Source organism: Diachasmimorpha longicaudata, chromosome 5, assembly GCF_034640455.1.
Source record: "Diachasmimorpha longicaudata isolate KC_UGA_2023 chromosome 5, iyDiaLong2, whole genome shotgun sequence".
Taxonomy (NCBI): domain Eukaryota; kingdom Metazoa; phylum Arthropoda; class Insecta; order Hymenoptera; family Braconidae; genus Diachasmimorpha; species Diachasmimorpha longicaudata.
Window position 1 is genome coordinate 10,058,070 of NC_087229.1, and position 20,410 is coordinate 10,078,479.

The following is a 20,410-nucleotide window of genomic DNA, read 5'->3' on the forward strand; positions in this document are numbered from 1 at the left end:
CACGTGGAGAAAAATATTTTGCACTGCCTCCCGTAACGGGAATCTCATTGAGCAACGACGGAGAACAGTATTTTTGATTTATGCGTGTGCGTTTGGTGGAGATCTATTTTTCATATTTATAAATTGCTTTTCTTATTTTTTTTCCTTTTTAGAGCTAGAAGAACCCTATTGGAGATCACTTGGTTTTTGGCACAGTAATAAAAGATTAATGTCCATGCAACATAATCCATTTTATTCATCATCAATTCATGTTACCCGTTGCAAATTAATAGAAACATGTTCCTCATGCTTTCAATCATGTTCTTTGAACGTTGAAAAATCGAATATTGGGTGCATCAACTCCATCGAGTCGTTCTCGTTGATCCACTGCCGGAGACAATGCTCAATGAATTCTGGAGTCTGAAATAAAAGAATCTCATTACGATCTCAACAAAAATTCAGTCCATAGTTCATCAGCTAGCCGTTCCCATAAATGAATGAGTATATCCCATAGACCCCGGAAGACTTGGATAAATAATTACTTTTTCACGCTCATATTCCCTCAGCTTCAAGCCCTCAAACAGCCTCTCCACGTCCAAGCTCCAGAGCTGCATATTAGTCCGAGCAATCCACACCTCGTCTCCAACCTTCCCCACCACCATCTGCCTGCACGCACCTCTCCTGCCCCTGAAAGCCTTCGTCAGGGTCTGCATATCCGCCTTCCAAGGAACGATAGTCCTCACCAGATTCGCCTTCTCCTTCGAGCCCTTCGTCTTCATATTGTCCAGCAGCTTCAACATCCTTTTCTTCGTTTCCTCCGAGTCCTTCGCCTTCGGGATTTTCACTTGATGCTGTGACGCTTTCACCCGCGATGCCGCCTCCTGCATTCCAACCTCTCGATAATGCTCTCTCTCCCCTGGTGTCAGACCCTTCCACTTCTCAGTCAGCAATTTTGCTAGCTCCACGAGATTCAGCGGAGGATTGTCTCGAACCAGCGTGGGCCTCATGTCCTTCGAGAATCTTTGAAAACCCATTCTATTGGCTTCTGGATTATTCGAGGAGCTTCCTTTGATACTTGATGCTGGAGTACCAGCGGTTGTACACACGATGGAAACGTCGGTTTTCCCGGGTAAATTGAAGGGCAAGTGTCCTTTACTCCACTGCGACGCAGTAATCTGAACATTAGAGGAGTTCTCAGGGGGTGACGCTAGGGTTTTTTCAAGAACCCGCAGTTGCTCGTCATCCAGGGTGGGAAGAGCGTCGATCTCATCAATGTCGAAGTCCTCCCCTAGATTCACTTCTAGCAATTGTGTCATTGGGACTTTATCCGAGGGAGTAACTCCTGGCGGCATTTCAGGGACGCCGACGTCCAGGGAGACATCTGGGAGCGCCTCGGGGGGAGCTACACCTATCGATGGTCCAGGGCGAGTGACTCCTGGGATAGTTCCGGGATTTTGCGCCAGGTTTTCCTTGTCTTCGTCCGTTGAAGAGGCGTCCCTTGCCTTCTCCAGTCTTCTTCTTTTAGGGGGTGGAGATGGGAGGCCCGTTTCTGGGGACTCGGAATCGTTAAGTGTTGATGATGAGAGACTAGAGGTTTCAAGTGGCTCTGAAGAATGCTCTGGGGGCTCAAGGTTCACCTGGTAGTAAGCGGATAGCAAATCCGTTATGATGGCTGCTATCGAGGAGTGATTCACTAAGAGGATTGTTGTTTTATTGGGCTCCAAGTTGACGTCTACTGTCGATGGAGGAACAGTCAGGGTCAGGAAGAACACTGGCTTTTTTCGGGAGGACATCTTATCAACAAAATGAGCGGAGAAGGTCTTGAGAATCAGCTTTTCCAATTCTTTAAGTATCACAGGCCTGCCATTGACGAAAATGTGCTGATAGTGAACTTGACTGATGCTTGACAGATCCGTCAGATCTTTTTTGGGGACCATCAGTCTAACGTCCAGATCAGAATCATTGAAATTGAGTGTCTCATACTGAGATACGAATTTCTTCCCGAAAATATTGACGATATTGTGCTCTTCAGTATCTGCAGGGATTTTCGTAAAAAATGTTATATCATCCACTCGGTAACTAATCCGTAGCGCTGGCCGACAAATTCCGAAATCTCGGAGAAGATTCTCAATTGATTTGACGCTTTCGTTCGCATGCCCCTTGTTGCTCATGATTTGTCGACGAACTGGAACGCTCTTGAAGAGAGATCTAGCTTGAACAGTTGTTCCAGTAGCCCGATTACAAAATTCAGCCTTATCAATTCTCCCTTCATGAGAAAGTGTGTAGCATCGTGCATGATCATCCTCATGGGTTCTCGTGATTACCTTAACATCTGATACCTTGCAGAGGGAATTGAGAGCTTCGCCTCTGAAGCCATAGGTCTGTAAAGACTCTAGATCACTCATGTCAGATATTTTTGAGGTGTAGGAAGGCAGACCCATGTAAGCAGAGTCTGTTTTTGTAATTCCTTTCCCATTGTCCTTAACTTCGATAAACGCCAGACCTTTGTCTTCCTAAAATACCCAATGTTGTACACTTCAGATTCATTTTTTTGGAAATTGACGATGGAATAAATAAATAAATAGGCATCATAAGTTTTGTAGAATATCTGGGTAACTGGAATTTACGTACCAAATAAATATCAACGCTATTCGCACCCCCATCGAGAGCATTCTCAACAAGTTCTTTAACAACACTGTAAACAGATGTTATCACTTGTGTGCTCGTTATCTGTTTTATTGTACTTTTATCAAGTGCTGCGATTGCCATTGTCGCTGTAAATGACTATTTACATTTTGGTTTTGGATAATCAGTTGACATGGACATGAATCCAAGTAACACCAACACCAAATAGTTTGTCTCCCGCCTTTTCAGGATTTCTAACCAATAAAAATCACATGTTCAAAGACTGTCAGGTGAGCGGGAATCACGTGAAGGGAACAAGAACTAAAGTTTGAAATTTTGTTTTCAATTTATCTTTGTCAGGAAAAATGTGATTTTGGAACAACAATCAGCGCAAGTAATCGGTTAATTGAGGCATTTTAAAAATGAGAATCACTTTGAAGGATAAAAATAATAACGAAAGAATTAATTTAATTGATAATCTTTATTACAAAATTGATGAGGAATAGGTGTAACAGAATTTCGATATTTTTCCATTTCACTCGAGATAGAAGTGTACGTACTTTTTTAATATAGTGTTTAACAGCGCATAATGAACAATATTTACAATTTTGCATAATTACGATGATCCTAAGAATTAATTATCATAACTGAATAGCTGTTTGAGAGTGGAGATCATTGGAAGCACGCGAATTTTCGCAAGAAGCTCGATCAACTTATTCCTTCACGCTCGATAAATTCATCGAAATTAAAAAGTATAGCAGAAAAAAAATAAGTTCATAATCCATAACCTATAAATAATGATCACCAACGTATCTCAGTTACCGGCTGAAGTCACAATAAACGAAGATGATAATGTAAATAATGCTGAAATATCCTTCAATTGAACAATATCTAACAGCACATTAACAATCTGAAATCCCATCTTTACATAAAGCTTATTTCAAGTATGTTAGAATACTTTGTCATGATTTATTTTCAATAATCTGCGACTAACTATAACAATGACTGCGAGGCTGATGTATCTCGACATATCACAGAGAATTATCAATCTTGCAGGTTATTCTCATCTCTATCACTCATATCCTGTCATACGTCAAGATAATATCGCAAACTGAAATTAATAAATTTACGTACAAAAAAATTTAATAAAAAAAATCTTCCGTTTGAGATTCTGATGTTTTTCGGTCAAAAATATTGAAAAATTCCCAAGTTTTCTCAGACAAAATAATAAGTACTTACTTTACAAAGCATCTACTAAGGTAATTTAGTTAAAAAATCAAGTCAATGTGTACATGTGTGCTATCAAACATTTTTGTAAGAAAAAAACGACGAGAGAACGTGGAATTTTTCAGTAGAATCAACAAAAAACAGATATAATTCTCACAGAATTTTTCTCCAATAAAATTTCTTCTTACGTTTCATCAATAAGGTACGCTATATACAGGACAATATGTGAGACAATGAATAAAAAAATACATTCGTTAGAATCCTCATTTCCTATAAAATCCTCAACCTGAGACACTCCACTCCAGACTAGTTGCATTAAAAATTGATCAAACGAAAAAAAACTCACAAATATCGTACGACGAATTGCTTGAAATGAGTACGTCCAATCACCGAAAATGCACGAGATAAAATTGCGCAATTTACTGTCCGTGTCACAACACCAGAAGATCGACAAGGTTAGCCCTGGGTTGTGTGATTGTCTCTGGAAAGAACTCCATAAGTCTGTCAAAGAGTTCTGTCCTTTTGTGATGCAGTTCCCTCTCCATAGACTCCTCAATTTCATCCTCATCAGTCTCCATCAAGTGTTTCATGAACAAAACCGAGGTCAGTGCCTGAAACTTCTTCGTCTGCTCCTCGTCCTTATGATCGATAATCTCCGAGACATCTCTCTGGAGATACTCGAGTGCCTCGATACTATTACTGAGGGCCAATTCCTTGAACTTGTACGTTCTAATGATGAGTTTGCATCGTTTGAGTATCTGCTCGTGAGTTGGTCTGCAGAGTTTCAGCTGCCAGAAATCAGCAAGCCTGAGTTTGGGTAGGCAAGATCTGCCAGGATTACCTCCGAAGAGATAATGGACCCTCTGATCCATGTCGTAGACCAGCTGATGAGCAAAACGTGGACAGGGCTCGTAATCCTGCATTTTGCTCCAATACTTCTCCCCCCCATTCTCGTTACGATAGACACATGTCCAGGTGTTTTTCTTGATCTTGTAAACCCAGAATGAATTTTGTACGTTCTCCTCCCTCTTGTCCTTGTCCTTGCTGAGCCCTGAGAGTACGTAAATCTCTCCTAGGACTGGATCGATAGTGGCTCGTTGAGTATAACCAGCGGCTGGTATGTGATTGGAGTCCGCTTCATCGAAGTCATTGTCACTGATGTACTCCATCATATTGCTGTCAACTTCATATGTGAAAAAGTCGTTGAGGTACTCTTTGCTTCTCTGCCCCGCGGATATGTAGAGCTTTCTGTCTACTGGATTGAAAAGCATGGAGTGGCCCACCCGTGACCTGATGCTTGGAACACTGAAGGGACTAGGTCTGGCAATGTCACAGGCTAAAATGTTCCAGGTGCTGGTAGGCACATGGTAAGAGTACAATCCTGAGAAGATGGGCTCCGCTGTGGTGATGGGCCCACCATCCTCAGTGGCTCCAGAGGATACCAAAACTCGTCCTCCGAAGACGTATATTATCCTGTTCATGATGTCCATGCTCATCTGGTGGTCGAATATTAGTCGGGGGCCACAAACAGCTCCAGTGTCCTCTGATATCTGCGTCCACTTGTCGGATTCTATGTCGTAGACGTAGAAATCACTCTTTAGATTCTCCGGGGTGCGATACTGGGTATCCAGGTATCTACCAAGGGTAAATAGCTGCCTTTTCTCGGGGTCCAGGCACATCTTGTGACAGGAACGAGCGCTAGGACCACCAACCGATTCAGTGTCCTTGCAAAGCAGCGACCATTTTTCGGTTTTTATATTGTATTGCCAGAGATCTGCTAGGTCCTGCGTACCGTCCCAACCGCCGAAGAGGTACAGAGTGTCGGCTGCTGAGTCTAGGACCATCTGGTGACCGCCACGCATCCCAGGACGGGGATCCTCGCATGACATTTTCTGCCAGACTGCTCGGTACGGCTGACTGTTTATATAGTCATCCAACAAACCGATGCTTATGGCGTATGTTATGAAGTGCTCGGCCTCGTGGTGGTTTCCACGGTTCACCAGGATGTCATACAATACTGCCAGACGAGGATCTTCCAGTTTGACATTTGCCACTCTCTCCAGGGTTTGGACCACCTGAGGCAGTTTATTTATTGTTCATTGGGCCGCTTAAGGAGGGGCCGAGGGAAAGTGAATGTATGAAAATATCAGAGAAAAAAAGATACCTGAGGTTGCTCCAACCGCCGAAAGTGTTTCATACAGAGTCTTATAATCTCATTCTGGAAATACTGCTCAACGTTCTTAATGTACGGCTTTATAACCAGAGGATCATCCATTCCCGTCAGACGAACGTGCCAGATGGAGTAGTTGAAATTCGGACCCCAGGTCTGCAGGGGCATAATCTTTATGTATCGAACAGGATAGTATATGCCATTCCTACCGATTTTGTGCTTCAGCTCGAACGTCTCTGATATCGAGTCATTCTTCAGGCCCCTGGAAGGGATCAAAGTCTTTAATTGTTTGGGTCCTCACCTGGGGAGGGAGGGCATCAAGACAATCGTAGAATCGTTTACCCTTTCAACAGTTCCATCAAGTTCTCGGATTCCATTCCCCCATAGATCTTAAACTTTTTCACGTTGCAGACGTGGGCTTCCTTGTATTTCCCGAACGTTATGGAGCGAACGATCGAGGGCCTCTGCAGTTTTAGAACCAGGTACTGATGGAGTCATGGCGTTATATAGAAAAAATGGATTTCTATTAAAATTTAATATAATCTTCAATTCTATAGCTTATCTAGATATTTTTTGTCATCGGATTGGTTCTCTTGATGAAGGAAGAAGAAAAATGAAGAAAAAGGTCAGGACAGAGATAACCTCACCTGAGGATGATTGTCATCGTCCGATGACCAGCGAGAAAAGTCATCCAGCGGGTTATCGACTAGGATGTTCCTTAAATTGAACAACAGTGTAATCCTTTAATATCAATTAATACTGAATTTTCACATTCATTAAATTCGTATTCAACTACATTTGTACAAAAACTTTTCATGGACATCTACAACACAAACAAACGATCTTAGGAATAGGATGTTTTCAGAAACACCTGTACTTCTCAACCAAATGTACCAATATTCGAAATAATTGAAATTCCATAACAACAACATCGTGTTGACGATGACAAGTTGTCGTTGGAGTGATAGTCTCCCTGGCTTTGTGAACCTCTGAACAGCTCCGAAGCGTTCAAACGTGTTGCAGATAAAAATTGACAAAATTTCTAGCAACAGACGACTTACTCAGGCACGAACATTAGTGAATAACTGGAGCACTTGTATATTCTGTACTCAAGAGTCTTCCAATCCTGCCCATCGTCTAATAGTTCGGAGGACGCCATATTACGCAAATGACATAACCATAACCTTTGATACCGCGACTATTAATTCATTTGATCTTGCGTTTTACGTATTGAAGAATGGCTCGGGACAGTGACAAGAGACTTTCTCGATCTTGCAGCTGGCTGACACTATTTCTCGGCAAGACAGATTGTTACTTCTCCACACATGTAAAAGACATGTAAAAGGCACCTGCTACGAGGAAAATATGATAATTCACGGGAAACAACCCGACGTGTCGTCCACTTGGGGTTTTCGTGCTGTTCTCCCACTCCAAATGATTCAGTTGGTAAGGCAGTCCGGGAGGGGATGTCCGAAGCTCGACAGTTGACAACAACACGTGTTGTCGTGCAATCCTTGAATTCATTCGGAATTCTTTTTATTTAACACCGGATATTTTTTTGAACAACCTTCCTAGGCGACAGACGAGGAGAAGTTTTTGGTGTAGTTTCTTTTGGGAGCTCCAGAATATTTTTTGAAGTTATTGGTAAGTCAATAATACAAGTTGTTCGAGTATAACCTAGTTCGCGACAGACGATGAATTTGATCTAATCTATTCCTTGGAAAATTCTGTGGAATTGATAAAATAATTAAATTCATAATTACATTTGCCATTTGATTACAGAGATTTTCCCTCAAATCCCCAAAAATGGACGAAATAACAAAAGACCCGCGCTTTTCGCACGTCCCAAAGGACCCAAAATTCCGTCGTATTCCAAAGGCCGAAAAAAAAATTAAAATCGACAGACGCTTCCAGTCAATGTTCAAAGACAAAAACTTCAAGGTAACCTACACAATCGATAAACGCGGGAGACCCCTGAAGAAGTCCTCAGCCGAGGACCTCGAGAAGTACTATGATCTTTCCTCCTGCAGCGAGGACGAATCCGTCCAATCATCCCCTACAAAATCCAAAAGCAAAAAAGGCCCTCAAAAAAAATCTCCCAGGGTGAAAGAGCCTAAAGTTGCTCTAAAAGATCCCGATAATCAATCAGAACAATCAGATACTGATGGACAATCAGAGGAAACAGCAGATACTGATAATGAAACTCAGTTGAACGTGAGGAGAAAGAACGAGAGCACAAAGTTATCCAGCGAGATAAAGAATAAATTGAAGGATTTGTCTGTGGATTATGCCAGGGGAGAGGGAACCCTCCTCTCGGACAGTTCCTCCGACGATGAGTCCTCGGAGGAATCCGAGGAGGATGAGGGGATCGAGCACATGTGGGGGGAGCTCGACCGAGAAGCCGAGACGACGGAGGAGGTGACTACAAGGTTGGCTGCATGCAACATGGATTGGGACAGGATTCGTGCGGTTGACCTGATGGTCCTCTTCACGTCATTCCTCCCTCCAGGGGGTCTCATCCACTCAGTGACGATTTATCCATCCGAATTCGGGCTGGAGAGGCTGAGGGAAGAGGAAATGAAAGGCCCAATCGAACTGCGAGACCTCGAAAACTCGGACGACACGAGGTCCGAAGGGGATGACGACGAGGAGGGGAAGGAATTTCGCAGGGAAAAACTTCGTCAGTACCAGCTCAATAGGTTGAAGTACTACTACGCAGTTATTATCTTCGACTCGAAGGAGAGCGCCAACAAAATTTACACGGAGTGCGACGGACACGAGTACGAGTCGACAGCTACCAAGATTGATTTGCGATTCATCCCAGAAGACATGGAATTCGAGCAGGAGCCGAAAGAAGTTTGCGATAAGCTTCCAGATGTGTCCAAGTACCAGCCGAGACAGTTTACCACTACTGCTCTGCAGCAGGTGAAGGTCGAATGCACGTGGGACGAGACGAAATTGGATCGAGTGGAGATTACGAAGAAGATTAACTCGGGCAAGATTGATGATATTGATGAGAGTGATATTAAGACGTATCTGGCGAGTGGAAGCAGTGAGGATGAGTCTGGTACGGTACTTGTTGTCAATTTTTTATAGAAAATGTCTCAATAGAAGATTTGCGAAAAATCTTGAAAATTAAATTTATATGTTTTTTTATGAATAGATGCTGAAGATGGAAAGACTGGAGAAGACAATGAGAGCGAAAAAAATCCCCTGGAGAAATACAAATCTCTGTTGAAATCGATAGAGCAACAGGAGGAAGATAAAAAGAAGAAAGAGGGAGATCTGGAGTTCACGTGGGGGTTAGGAACGAAAGAGAAAGCGGAGAAATTGGTGGAGAAGAGGATGAAAGAGTCGGAGAAGCTGACGCCTTTCGAGCAGTTCCTGGAGAAACGAAAGGAGAAAAAGAAAGCGAAGAGAGAAGGAAAAAAGAAAATTCAAGATTCAGAGGAGTTAAGGGAGTGTTCTGATAGTGAGGACTCGATACCCTCTGACGTCGATATGAATGACTCGTATTTCGCTGAAGAGATGAAGAACTCGGGACCCGAGGAGAAGAAGCAGTCGAAGAAGAAGTCCAAGGGTAAAGAACATGAAAATAGTGGGGACGATGAGGACGCAGCCCAGAGGAAAGCAGAACTAGAGCTGTTGTTGCTGGATAAGGAGGATCAGCAAAAACATCACTTTGATATGAAGAAGATTGAGGAGAGTGAGGTGCTGACGAAATCGAAAAAGAAACGAATGAACAAGAAGAAGAAGGAGCTGGTGCAGAAAGCGGTAGAAGACGAGTTCGAGGTGAACGTCGAGGATCCTCGGTTCAACGCACTGTTCACCTCCCATCACTTCAACATCGATCCTGCTGATCCGCATTATAGGAAAACGAAGGGCACTGAGGCACTGGTGAAGGAGAAACTGAAGAGGAGAGCCAATGACGAAATCGAGGAGGTGAGTTGTTAGTTTTGTCTTGGGAGAATCAAGAGGCTAATATTCAATTCAAAGCTCAAACTGATTTCATCTCTGGTTTGGAGATTTTATGTGATGTTTTCTTTATTTTAGACCACATCTGCGAAGCAGCCCAAGAGCGACAAAAACCGAACGATGACTCCTGATCTGGCGGCCCTCATTAAATCCGTAAAAAGAAATACGAAAAATATTTCGAGGCCAATAAAATAAAATGCTATGATTGTGATTCAAAAATTTGTTGAAATATATTAGTTTTTTTTAATGGAAATTTTATCAACTCTGTCAAATGTAAGTTTTTTTCGTTAGAATTCCCCGCGTAAAGATGGCTCGCGCCCCCCAACAAAAATTACGTACTACGTCAACTTCCGGTAACCTGACGTGTACATAAATGATTGCTCGAGAACAGCTGTAGGTTATCCATCGGAGTAAATCATAATAAACAGATTAAGAAAACGAGACGTAAATAATATTGGGAAAAATTTTATAATAATATATAGAAAATGTTGGACTTGTTTACCATATTTAGTAAAGGTGGGATTGTACTCTGGTGCTTTCAGAGCACGTCCCAGATATTCAAACCGAGTGTTAATGCACTCATCAGGAGTGTTATTTTGCAGGTGAGTTTTTTTCAATTAGTGCATTGTCGTTGTTTGTTACTATTCGTTAATTATATGACTTTATTCTTCGGGATACAGAAATTTCTGGATATTGTCGCTGCTGTCGATTACCATTTCGAGAAGCAACATATGTGTACATATGTTGTTATTTGGGTTGCTTTTTCATCAAAATGAGAAAATTGGAGAAAAATAGATTGAGAAGAAAATGAACATTTTATTCTAAAATTTTAAATGTGAAATTGTTTTCATTTGGGCATTTCCTACCAGAAAACTGGTCACGAGATCTGGAGAGTTCGCCCATAAAATTCTGTTTCACCGGTCAATCTAGTGACTGTATTTGTTGTTTTCTTAATTTTGCAAATATTTCCAAAGGAACGCACAGGGGTTTCTGCATATGAACACGACTCCTTACGCCTTCAGTACAAACTAGACAATGAATTCGAGCTGGTGTTCGTCGTGGCATACCAGAAGATTCTGCAGCTCTCGTACGTTGATAAATTCCTCAACGACATTCACCTGGAGTTCCGGGACAAATTCAAGAATCAGCTGGAAAAATCTCAGTGGTTCTTTGATTACGGAAATTTTGCGAACGATTACCAGAACATTTTGGTCGCTGCTGAACAATGGGGAAAGCAGCAGGCGAAGATACCCAAGCAGATGCGGACGTTCGACGAGAGCGCTAAATCTAAAAAGACTGTTGCCAGTATGATTGAAAGGAAGGATGATAAGGATGATAAAAAATCCGGGAAGAATAAAAAGAAAGCAGCTGTTGCATTCGACGAAAATGACAAATTTATAAGAGAGAATGGAAATGAGCAAATGCATGTGACTAATGGAGAGGCTGATATCGACTCTGGAGAAAATACTCTCGAATTAAATCTGAAGAAATTGAGCCAGCGCATGAACAAGAAAAAAATAGATAAGCAGTGAGTGTCGATTCTTTCAATCGTACCACACGTTTAGAGAGAAAAAAAATAATTGAACCTCACTGATTTTCTCATTTTTATTTTCATTGTTTAGGAAGAGTCCGAAAAGCGAAAAAGCAGGAAAGAAACCTCGAGTGTGGGAGCTTGGAGGCACTAACAAGGATCTTGCGAATTTGGAACGTACACGGGACAAACCATCGGAGGATAGTGAGCGTGTTCAAGCTAACACTGCTGTGAGTAGCAAAAATTGGATGAGAGGAATCTTTGAATGAAAATTTTATGATGCCTGTAATAACTTTTGTTCTCCCCAGCTGATTGGCCAGATGAAAGGAGGTATTCGGGATTTAGAAGTCGAATCGGATTCCGACGACGCGTATGAGGAGGACGTTCCGGTGATGGCGAAGCCTAAAGCTGAGAAAAAATCTACTGGCGGAATGTTCTCAGTGCTGAAGGGTCTCGTTAGTAACAAACAGCTGACCTCCAGCGACTTAGATCCCGTTCTCGAGAAGATGAAAGACCATCTGATTGCTAAGAACGTGGCATCGGACATTTCTATCAATCTGTGTAACTCGGTGCGTGCCAAGCTCGAGGGGAAGGTTTTGGGGACCTTCGAGAGCATCGCCAGCACCGTCAAGACGACTCTCACCGAGTCCTTGGTGCAGATACTCTCGCCAAAACGCCGAGTTGATATTCTTCGCGATGCATACGAGGCGAAGAGAAATGAACGGCCTTATGTAATGTCCTTTTGTGGTGTCAATGGCGTCGGGAAGTCAACGAATCTTGCGAAAATTTGCTTCTGGCTGATTGAAAATAATTTCCGAGTACTAATTGCTGCTTGCGATACGTTTCGGTAGGTGTGGTAGGATTGGGATAGGAAACAATCTTAAGAAAATAATTTATTCGTATAATAATTTTTATTCTAGAGCGGGTGCTGTAGAGCAACTCCGTACTCACACTCGTCATCTGAACGCTCTTCATCCACCTGAGACACACGGAAATGCTACTATGGTACAGCTTTTCGAGAAGGGCTATGGTAAGGATGCAGCTGGAATTGCCATGGAGGCGATTCGCTTTGCCAAGGAATCAAGGATCGACGTTGTATTGATCGACACAGCGGGAAGGATGCAAGACAATGAACCACTGATGAGAGCACTGGCGAAATTGATAAAAGTTAATCAGCCAGATCTCGTTCTTTTTGTGGGCGAAGCACTAGTGGGTAATGAGGCTGTTGATCAACTTGTTAAGTTCAATCGTGCACTCGAGGACTTCAGCCTCTCCGATAACCCTCGTACTATTGACGGAATAGTTCTCACCAAATTCGACACTATTGATGATAAGGTAATTATGGCGTATGTAACTCCATTTTTTACATTTTCAACGGGAAAAATTTGGATATTCTAACAATGAAATTATCACAATTTCCAATGATAATGCATGATAGAAATTCACAAAAATGTGTAAGCGAAGTAAACAATATTAAAAAAAAAATAATATTTTCAGGTGGGCGCTGCTATTTCCATGACGTATATCACAGGACAGCCGATTGTTTTTGTCGGCACTGGTCAAACCTATACAGATCTCAAGACCCTGAATGCTAAGGCTGTCGTCCATGCACTCATGAAATGAATCCCATAAATCAAGGTATATCAAAATGATTATTTGACGTCATTTGTATATTTATATGAAATGAATAATGATGTTACCAATAAATTCAATTGTTTCAAAATTTTGTTCTCACTCAATTTTTACATTTCACTTTGTCACGCTTTGTTTGTCTTTTTTCGATCTGTCCCTCATGAAAACCATCTGATTTCTCTTGGGGAACAACTAGAATATCATTAAAATTTCAAATATTTGATTTTTTTCGATGGCTTTTGACAACCAAGTGAAATCCTCTCATCAGCTGTTTCGCCATCAAATTCACTGATAGAATGCCCGAGTGGGAATGCCAATTCCTATGGGATTACGCAAAAATATGAGTTACTTAAACATTCAAATATTCCTCTTTATTAGACCCACTGCGCCATCCTTTGTCTACAATTTTTCCTCCACTCTTTATTTCTCCCTCGGTCTCCTAATTAAATATGACTCATGGATATTTGTTCAACAATTCGGGTAGAATTTCCCTCGGGTATTTTCATCGGTAAATCTTGCTCCGCATCATCCTCCAGCTCGAAATGAAGTGCATCATCAAATTTACTTGCTTCCGGCACTGAGCCACAAATATCCGTCCGCAAAATCATTCCTAAATCATCAATTTCCATGTGAATTTTAGGGGAATCTGTGCCATTGCAATGAAAGCGGAGTTGCGGTGAAAAATTCTTCATTTCCGGACATTCTTCTCATTTTCAGCACGAAATTTCTATTCTCCGGTACTTTCAGATTGCGGTTTTCTTGGTTTATGCTGAATGCGATGAAGGATTTAAAGGAGAAGAGACTGAAATACATGACTGTCCGTAAAATGATGAATTTTGTTAAAAGAAATGTTCAAGACGCACGAAAAAATTGTCTTAAAAAATCAAGCGAAGTTATTGTGGGACATTTTTTATGTTATCAATCAAAGATTAATAGAAATTCGTTGGAATTTCAGCCTATAGAATTCTATAAGATTCGATTGATTTTTCTGGGTAATTTTTTCGTCCGAGAAAATTAACTGCTTTGTGCGCGTGGCGGCCTCCCAGGGGAAGGAAATACTGTAATTAAATTACCAGTGATTACACCAGAGACCAGTGCGTTAACAAGAGTAATGATGAGCGCCAACAATTGATATGCAGCTTGCTCGCCAGCTGTTCTATCGTGACCGGCGAGGATGCCCGAGTAAACCCGCAATTCTGCGGATTCCTCGCCCGCACTGGGTGCCCGGGCCGGAAATACTTGATAAAAGGATTCTTTGTACCTTTCCTCTGTCGCCAATCCCGCCATAAGGGCACCAAATACACCCGCGAGTACTCCTGGCATACCGTGCAAATTGTGAACTCCACAGGTGTCGTGCACTCTCAATCGTTGTTGGATCATCGGCTGTGGGGCATGGGGATGATTGCCGTTATGCGGGGGTTGCGACGCGTGAGAAGTAGCATGCGGTGACTTGACAAAATTGTTATTGGGGTTTTCAGACGGTTGAGAGAAAATCGTATGCACCAAATCCTCCGCATTTATTGGGATTTTCCGAGAATGAAATGTGACGATAAATTTTGAGAAAGTTGTTGATTTTCATGTTTAATAGACTATCTCTAAATTATTTGGAGCAATCAATAACCTGAGAATTTATAATGAATTATAATTAAATTGAAAAATCTGAACAATGGTTTCTGAGGTCTGGTAGTAATCAATGCAGAATCAGATAATTGAAACATCTGTTATCTCTCGGTGGTGTACATGCACCGTAGCATGATAGCGGTGTAATATAATAAAGAACAGGTCTGGAAGTTATATGCTGAGATAACTTTTTGGTGCTAGAACTAGAATTACTGGAGTTCGGATTAGAACAATGGAGGCACGTACGACCTTTTCTCTTCCGTTTCGGGGTAAATCTCTCCAAACGGTCGGTGTTATTTCACCGCTATGAAGACCACCTGACTAGCAACATTATATATTGCACAATTAAAATGTTAATAAAAAAACCTGACAAAAATTGAAACATTGAGTCGAACAATAGAAGTTAATTCCGTTTCAATCGTTCATTTTATTTTATGCTGTTGGATAAAACATTTTCACTGAAGAAATTCAATGAAAAATTTAATTTGAATAGTTCTTTTAAAAAAACATATAGAGGTTCGGAATCGTCCGATAAAATGCACGAATACCGCGAATGTGAAAAAGTGAATAAATACATTCCTAAACGACTAAAATGTTTCGGTTGGAGAGAAATATTCAATAAACATGAATCGGGCTTTCCGTCTCGCCCATTAAAAAGTTCGATAGCGTTCCGTAAATTTTCTATGAGTTTCATAATTTTTATATAAATTTTCTCCCCATGTGGTATTACCGTAAGATATTTGTATCCCAGCACGCTTATCACACCGGCCATCGATCCAATAGCAAGTGCTCCAATGGGCTCGCACATCATGTCTAGAAACCATAGCGTTATTTATACACATCATAAAAGCTGCGAATTTTTGATGGACTAAAATTTTATCAAGAAGTTAACAGAATTTTCTATCCAATTCGTCGATTTCTCCATAACATTTGTTATCAACTGTGCGAGCTAAAAAAGGAAAAATAAATTTGGAGACCGTGAAAAGGAAATTATAGGCGATGAACAAAGAGTCAAAGCCTGTGATAATCTATAATTATAAATTCGTAGCTCGAGGCGGATCTTCGGAAAGATTCCAAATGTTGCTATCAAACAGATCTGATACTCACTCGAGGCGGTGCCAATAGCAACTCCACCGGCGAGTGTTGAATTCTGCACGTGAACCATATTAAATTTACTCTCCTCCGATACTAGAGCAGATACAGCAAATGAGGCGACACAACTCGCGGCGATTGCTAATAAAGTATTGATTATCGCTCGCTGCTGATCGTTTCCCTGGAGAGTCGCTGCGTTGAACGATGGCCAAAACAGCCACAGGAATATCGTTCCTAGTTAAACGAGTGAATCACTTTTCAAGGTAATTAATGCATTAATAATTGTACCCGGTTACTTCAGCTGTTACTTCGAAATTATCATATGAACGATTTCATTAAAATTCGGGAAAATTCCGAGTGTCGCATGAATGTTGAAATTACTGATCATCATGTTTCCAATAACTGCCGAGATTCATTCTGTGTATTTGGAATTTTTCAAGAATGCTTTTATAATCCCGGCTGCTAGGAATTTTTCCCATCGTTATTGGAATGCCGGCGGAATGTTATTTGCTCCATATTGAATGGCCTATTTTTTGGGGGAAGTAAGGGCGATCTGGGCAGCGGTTCATCACTGGAAAACTTTGGAGATAAAAAAGCAGTTGAAACATCCCCGCCAAAACCATCTGCCGGGGAAAACGATACAAGAACAACTCCGAATAACTCCCTGGGTACCATTACTTTTAAACAAAAGGTTGATAACCTGATACTGACAATTGTGAAGAGCAGATCAATAGCATGAAGATGAAAATTTTATTTTATGGAATTATAGTTTTTTTGGACCAATTTGCCAGCGAGAAAAAAATACAAATTTTCATTCTGTCTCCCTATTTAAAATTTTTTAATTTCAATAGTTGAATCAACGAAATAATCAAACAACTCGGAAGCTTCACTCAAACTAATGTACTTCAAGAATGATTTTGTGGAAGTGCAGCTGTAATGTCAAACGTGCGCCTAATTATCGGATATCTTGTGATCGCCTCGGTGCACAGGAGTGAATAATTAACGGTGGAAAAATAACCACATTAATTCGATTAGTCCCGATCTCCGAATGATAAATTCGGAATTCCCACGAGAGAAATAATCCAATAATCTGCTCATCACTTCGAGTTGCAATTTAGGGTGGTTAAATATGTTGCGGCCGTAGCAGTCTCTCTTGAATTTTTAAGACTTATTTGAATAACAAAAACCGTATCAATTATGCCAGTAGCAGAGAGACAGATTGGTTCATCGAGAAAATGTGCATTAATCATTTAATGATCTCACGGGAGAGGATTTTCTCGATGGAATGGTGATAAAGACTTGTGGAATTTTTAAATTTCGTATTTTCACAATTAGATAATAATATTAATTTACCAATCATGGCGAAAATATCGGACTGATAGGACGACCCCTCCAGATGGTGTTCCTTCGGTCGATTCTTCATTCCAAATGCGAAACTCACAGCGAGACCGAAATAAGCCCCGAAAACGTGAACAAACATACTGCCCCCAGCATCAGCGGCCTGCAAACAATAATTCATAAATTGCTAGGGGAAAATTCAAGAGAAGTTTACACAATGTATCGTAACACCGATGTTAACCATGAAGTACTCTTCCCCGATGTACTTGTTGAAGGAGAATACCACGAGTTCTATGATCCCCATGAAAATCAATTGCATGTAGGTGGTTTTACCCAGCACTGCGCCCATCGAAATAAGCGGCGCTGCCACTGCTACGTCTGCATTTAATAAACTGAAAATTAAATTTTTACGCGTTCGATAAAAATAAACAGGATGAGGAGATGCAATTTTTTTATAATTACTTTACGGAAAACTACAAGAGATCGTTCATTGGAAAATTATGAAAAAGAAAAAATATAAAATAATAAAATGAAATCTTCCTTCGAGCTGGCCTTTGAGTGATGCATTTCCACCGCAATCTATCGGCATAGCGATCAAATTACCTCATCAACGACAAAGGCGCCTTCCCACTTTTCGTGACGTTAACGACACCCTCGCAGATCATTGCCACCTGAATGAGAATAGCGCCGACCAGGAATGTCAGTCCGAGGGCACTCTGGCCATATCGTTTCGGAAACGTCATGAGAAATCCAAAACCAATCCATATCATTACGTGAACGTCCTGGTACACTTTAATCAGAGAATTAATCCTTTAATAACTGATGGAAATTTAATGAGCAGGGGATCATGAACGCTTCTAACCGTATTATTAATTTAGAAATCGATGATTTATAGAATTTGATAGACTTGATTGACGAGATGAAAAGCATTGATGAAGTGTGATTGAAGTGTCAGAATTTTCTAACTAATTTCAAACACTGATGAAAGACTGAACGATTAAATCAATCAAAAAGCCCTTCTCCAAACTTTGAAAAAGTCATAAGTATCGATCTTGAACTCAAGTTCAGAAGTTTCCTTATTACTCCGAGGAAAAAAATTGGGTCATTTCACGAGGTTCCTTAACTTTTAACCAACACTTAAAAACACTCGAATATTAAATGGCCCCAGATGCAAAGCTCAGACGATTAGAATCTCCATCGGAGCGTGCAAACAGCCGGCAGCACGGGCTTTTAATTATCCTTAGCAAGGACTATTAAAATTAGTTGAAAAAAGTAAAAACTGCTGAAAACTCACGCGTGTACGAATCGGCTGCTGTAGCCTTTCCATTCAAATAAGCAGAGAGACCGTGTTTGTCGCTGGTTGGATTGGCCTCAGTGGCATATTCAAACACAGCTAAAAAAGCGCAAACTAAAAATGCCTGGAGAAAGCACAGAGCGACGCCGTGAGCACGACCGGTTGTCATCCTAATTAGCCGAGTACAATTGCTTTTTTTCAAGCAAAGAGGGAACGAAGAAATTGATTATTTCAACGCGCAATTGTCAACTGAGGCATTTACGTTTGGTTTCATACTGCGATATTACCTATTCCAGAGCTCACATCTTTTATTCTGAGGCTCTTATCGGTGGTCGACATCGAGAAAAACACATATGCTACGAAAATAGAGCGGACGAATTGAAAAGAGCATGATTCTCTGGAGGTTTTATTCGCAGAGATGAATTTTATTTCAACGATGAGGGCAAATCACTCATCGCTGGGGGATGTCACCTTTCAATAAATAATGGAGACTGTGCATTAATTAAAAATATTACAGATATTCTCTCATAATGTGAAGTCTAATGAATGAGCTAATTTTGTTAGTCTCGCCTAAGTGTTTACTAATAAATTAATTTTTTTTCTAGTTTTTTTTCATCGGACACATGCAAAATTGCTCACGTGTGCTTCACGTACTTGGGTACACATCATTGGGTTTCCTCGTCTCTTGCTGGTCTCGTTGATTCTCGTTCACAGTTGGGGGATTCCCACTGGCATCGGGCCCATAACTCACGAATAATCCCATGAGTACCATGACAATCACTTCAACGGCAATGAGACGGAAAATCTGGCGTTTTCCCGCCCACTCGTACCTCGACTGTGTGCAGATTGATATTAAATTTAATATGAGTTCAGCTATTGGATTTTTTATGAAGATTAGTTTTAGACTTGGTTGGGAATTCAAGTTGAATATTATTGGGTGGTTGAGGAGTTTTTGTAGTTGACGGGATGTTATTCCGTTTGGGAGCCAATCAGTGTGTACGTGCATTTATTGACATTCAATTGAACTAATTCAGCTATTTTTTTCTCTACAACAGTTGGAATTATTGGATAATGGCGCTTTATTGGCGAGAATAGGGCGCGTATTTTTTTCCACCGGTAATTACTAGATTGAACTGCAAATACGGGTAAACATTTTATTAAAGTTAATATTTCATTGTAAATTAAAGTACTAGAACGGCAAGACGAAACAATACGGGCATTACGGGACAGAGGGATATGTTAAAAAGGTAAAAAATAAAAATAAAAAACTGTCACATCACTCTCACAAAATTCACTGGAGTTTCCTCGAAGAAGCGGTGAATTTCCCATTAAATAATCTAATTCACGGTATTACCTGATCCATAGCGAAAAATCCAGTATCTTCAGTGTCTCTTGGAACATCAGCGAGACAATCCACTATTGCACTCGCCTCGCAATCGTCTCCCGTCCCCAGCGGATACACCAGATTCGTTTAATACCTCGCCTTCCTATCCGCGCACATTTGACCCTCACTTCTCATCGCCGATCGACATCCATCGAGTCATTCCCCGCAAATATAACGAGTTCAGTATACATAAGTCCTCAAAAAGTAAACTGCCCAATATTTGCACTCTCGTGACGCACTGTTTGGAGGATCAATTGACAGACAACTATTCGCAGTTGAGCGAAACAACTTCCGGAAAATTATTAGGGATGTTATCTGGGTCGTATCGATTATGACCGCAACGATTTCAACGGGGAAAAATCACGTGGACCACTGGCCCGAGGTAACCAGACACGCGAAGAACGTCCTACTGCTTGATCGAGCCGATCAAAACACATGCATTAAATAGCAGCTCCCTGTCCTCCGAAGAGCTTCATGCAATCCGGCCTACGTTTATGCGGTAGGTACATTGCTGAGAGGGGGAAAGGCTCCAGGAATAGCTTC

The 20,410-nt window shown here is 41.1% G+C and overlaps 5 protein-coding genes across 6 annotated transcripts; 2 read left to right on the forward strand and 3 right to left on the reverse strand.

The window, feature by feature from the left end:
* Positions 1 to 213: 213 nt before the first annotated feature.
* LOC135163012 (PMS1 protein homolog 1-like) lies at positions 214 to 2,868 on the reverse strand. The gene is made up of 3 exons (XM_064122117.1): positions 2,611 to 2,868; positions 522 to 2,492; positions 214 to 399 (listed from the first exon to the last, which is right to left on the reverse strand). The coding sequence occupies exons 1-3, from the start codon at positions 2,746 to 2,748 to the stop codon at positions 292 to 294; spliced, it is 2,217 nt and encodes a 738-aa protein (XP_063978187.1). The 5' UTR covers positions 2,749 to 2,868; the 3' UTR covers positions 214 to 291.
* A 198-nt stretch (positions 2,869 to 3,066) lies between these two features.
* LOC135163011 (muskelin) lies at positions 3,067 to 7,376 on the reverse strand. Its single transcript, XM_064122116.1, has 5 exons — positions 7,063 to 7,376; positions 6,649 to 6,718; positions 6,344 to 6,486; positions 5,996 to 6,263; positions 3,067 to 5,906 (listed from the first exon to the last, which is right to left on the reverse strand). Exons 1-5 carry the CDS (start codon positions 7,158 to 7,160, stop codon positions 4,263 to 4,265), a joined length of 2,223 nt encoding a protein of 740 aa, XP_063978186.1. The 5' UTR covers positions 7,161 to 7,376; the 3' UTR covers positions 3,067 to 4,262.
* A 102-nt stretch (positions 7,377 to 7,478) lies between these two features.
* On the forward strand, positions 7,479 to 10,229 carry LOC135163014 (ESF1 homolog). Its single transcript, XM_064122118.1, has 4 exons — positions 7,479 to 7,645; positions 7,784 to 9,068; positions 9,165 to 9,943; positions 10,055 to 10,229. Exons 2-4 carry the CDS (start codon positions 7,808 to 7,810, stop codon positions 10,169 to 10,171), a joined length of 2,157 nt encoding a protein of 718 aa, XP_063978188.1. The 5' UTR covers positions 7,479 to 7,645; positions 7,784 to 7,807; the 3' UTR covers positions 10,172 to 10,229.
* A 109-nt stretch (positions 10,230 to 10,338) lies between these two features.
* Positions 10,339 to 13,230, forward strand: LOC135163019 (signal recognition particle receptor subunit alpha homolog). Its single transcript, XM_064122127.1, has 6 exons — positions 10,339 to 10,578; positions 10,951 to 11,504; positions 11,599 to 11,737; positions 11,816 to 12,354; positions 12,428 to 12,842; positions 13,005 to 13,230. The coding sequence occupies exons 1-6, from the start codon at positions 10,462 to 10,464 to the stop codon at positions 13,128 to 13,130; spliced, it is 1,890 nt and encodes a 629-aa protein (XP_063978197.1). The 5' UTR covers positions 10,339 to 10,461; the 3' UTR covers positions 13,131 to 13,230.
* A 258-nt stretch (positions 13,231 to 13,488) lies between these two features.
* On the reverse strand, positions 13,489 to 19,979 carry LOC135163024 (ammonium transporter Rh type A). Of its 2 annotated transcripts, XM_064122136.1 has the most exons (9): positions 19,838 to 19,979; positions 19,138 to 19,318; positions 17,793 to 17,979; positions 17,431 to 17,581; positions 17,205 to 17,352; positions 15,867 to 16,085; positions 15,490 to 15,572; positions 14,213 to 14,522; positions 13,489 to 13,749 (listed from the first exon to the last, which is right to left on the reverse strand). In XM_064122136.1, exons 1-9 carry the CDS (start codon positions 19,844 to 19,846, stop codon positions 13,583 to 13,585), a joined length of 1,455 nt encoding a protein of 484 aa, XP_063978206.1. In that variant the 5' UTR covers positions 19,847 to 19,979; the 3' UTR covers positions 13,489 to 13,582. The 2 variants fall into 2 exon arrangements, with proteins under 2 accessions (XP_063978206.1, XP_063978207.1); XM_064122137.1 differs by lacking the exons at positions 19,138 to 19,318; positions 19,838 to 19,979 and adding an exon at positions 18,484 to 18,678.
* Between the last annotated feature and the right edge of the window lie 431 nt (positions 19,980 to 20,410).

Coding starts and splice junctions, on each gene's coding strand:
- LOC135163012 (XM_064122117.1), bottom strand. CDS start 2,748: ATGGCAATCGCAGCACTTGATAAAAGTACAATAAAACAGATAACGAGC. Junction 2,493..2,610: donor ATAGCGTTGATATTTATTTG/GTACGTAAATTC, acceptor TGGGTATTTTAG/GAAGACAAAGGTCTGGCGTT. Junction 400..521: donor GGGAATATGAGCGTGAAAAA/GTAATTATTTAT, acceptor CTTTTATTTCAG/ACTCCAGAATTCATTGAGCA.
- LOC135163011 (XM_064122116.1), bottom strand. CDS start 7,160: ATGGCGTCCTCCGAACTATTAGACGATGGGCAGGATTGGAAGACTCTT. Junction 6,487..6,648: donor ACGATGACAATCATCCTCAG/GTGAGGTTATCT, acceptor TGACTCCATCAG/TACCTGGTTCTAAAACTGCA. Junction 6,264..6,343: donor TTGATGGAACTGTTGAAAGG/GTAAACGATTCT, acceptor GATCCCTTCCAG/GGGCCTGAAGAATGACTCGA.
- LOC135163014 (XM_064122118.1), top strand. CDS start 7,808: ATGGACGAAATAACAAAAGACCCGCGCTTTTCGCACGTCCCAAAGGAC. Junction 9,069..9,164: donor AAGCAGTGAGGATGAGTCTG/GTACGGTACTTG, acceptor TTTTATGAATAG/ATGCTGAAGATGGAAAGACT. Junction 9,944..10,054: donor CCAATGACGAAATCGAGGAG/GTGAGTTGTTAG, acceptor TCTTTATTTTAG/ACCACATCTGCGAAGCAGCC.
- LOC135163019 (XM_064122127.1), top strand. CDS start 10,462: ATGTTGGACTTGTTTACCATATTTAGTAAAGGTGGGATTGTACTCTGG. Junction 10,579..10,950: donor TCAGGAGTGTTATTTTGCAG/GTGAGTTTTTTT, acceptor ATATTTCCAAAG/GAACGCACAGGGGTTTCTGC. Junction 11,505..11,598: donor AAGAAAAAAATAGATAAGCA/GTGAGTGTCGAT, acceptor TTCATTGTTTAG/GAAGAGTCCGAAAAGCGAAA.
- LOC135163024 (XM_064122136.1), bottom strand. Junction 17,980..19,137: donor ACCCAATGATGTGTACCCAA/GTACGTGAAGCA, acceptor CTCTGATTAAAG/TGTACCAGGACGTTCACGTA. Junction 14,523..15,489: donor TGGGATACAAATATCTTACG/GTAATACCACAT, acceptor CATGCCCCACAG/CCGATGATCCAACAACGATT.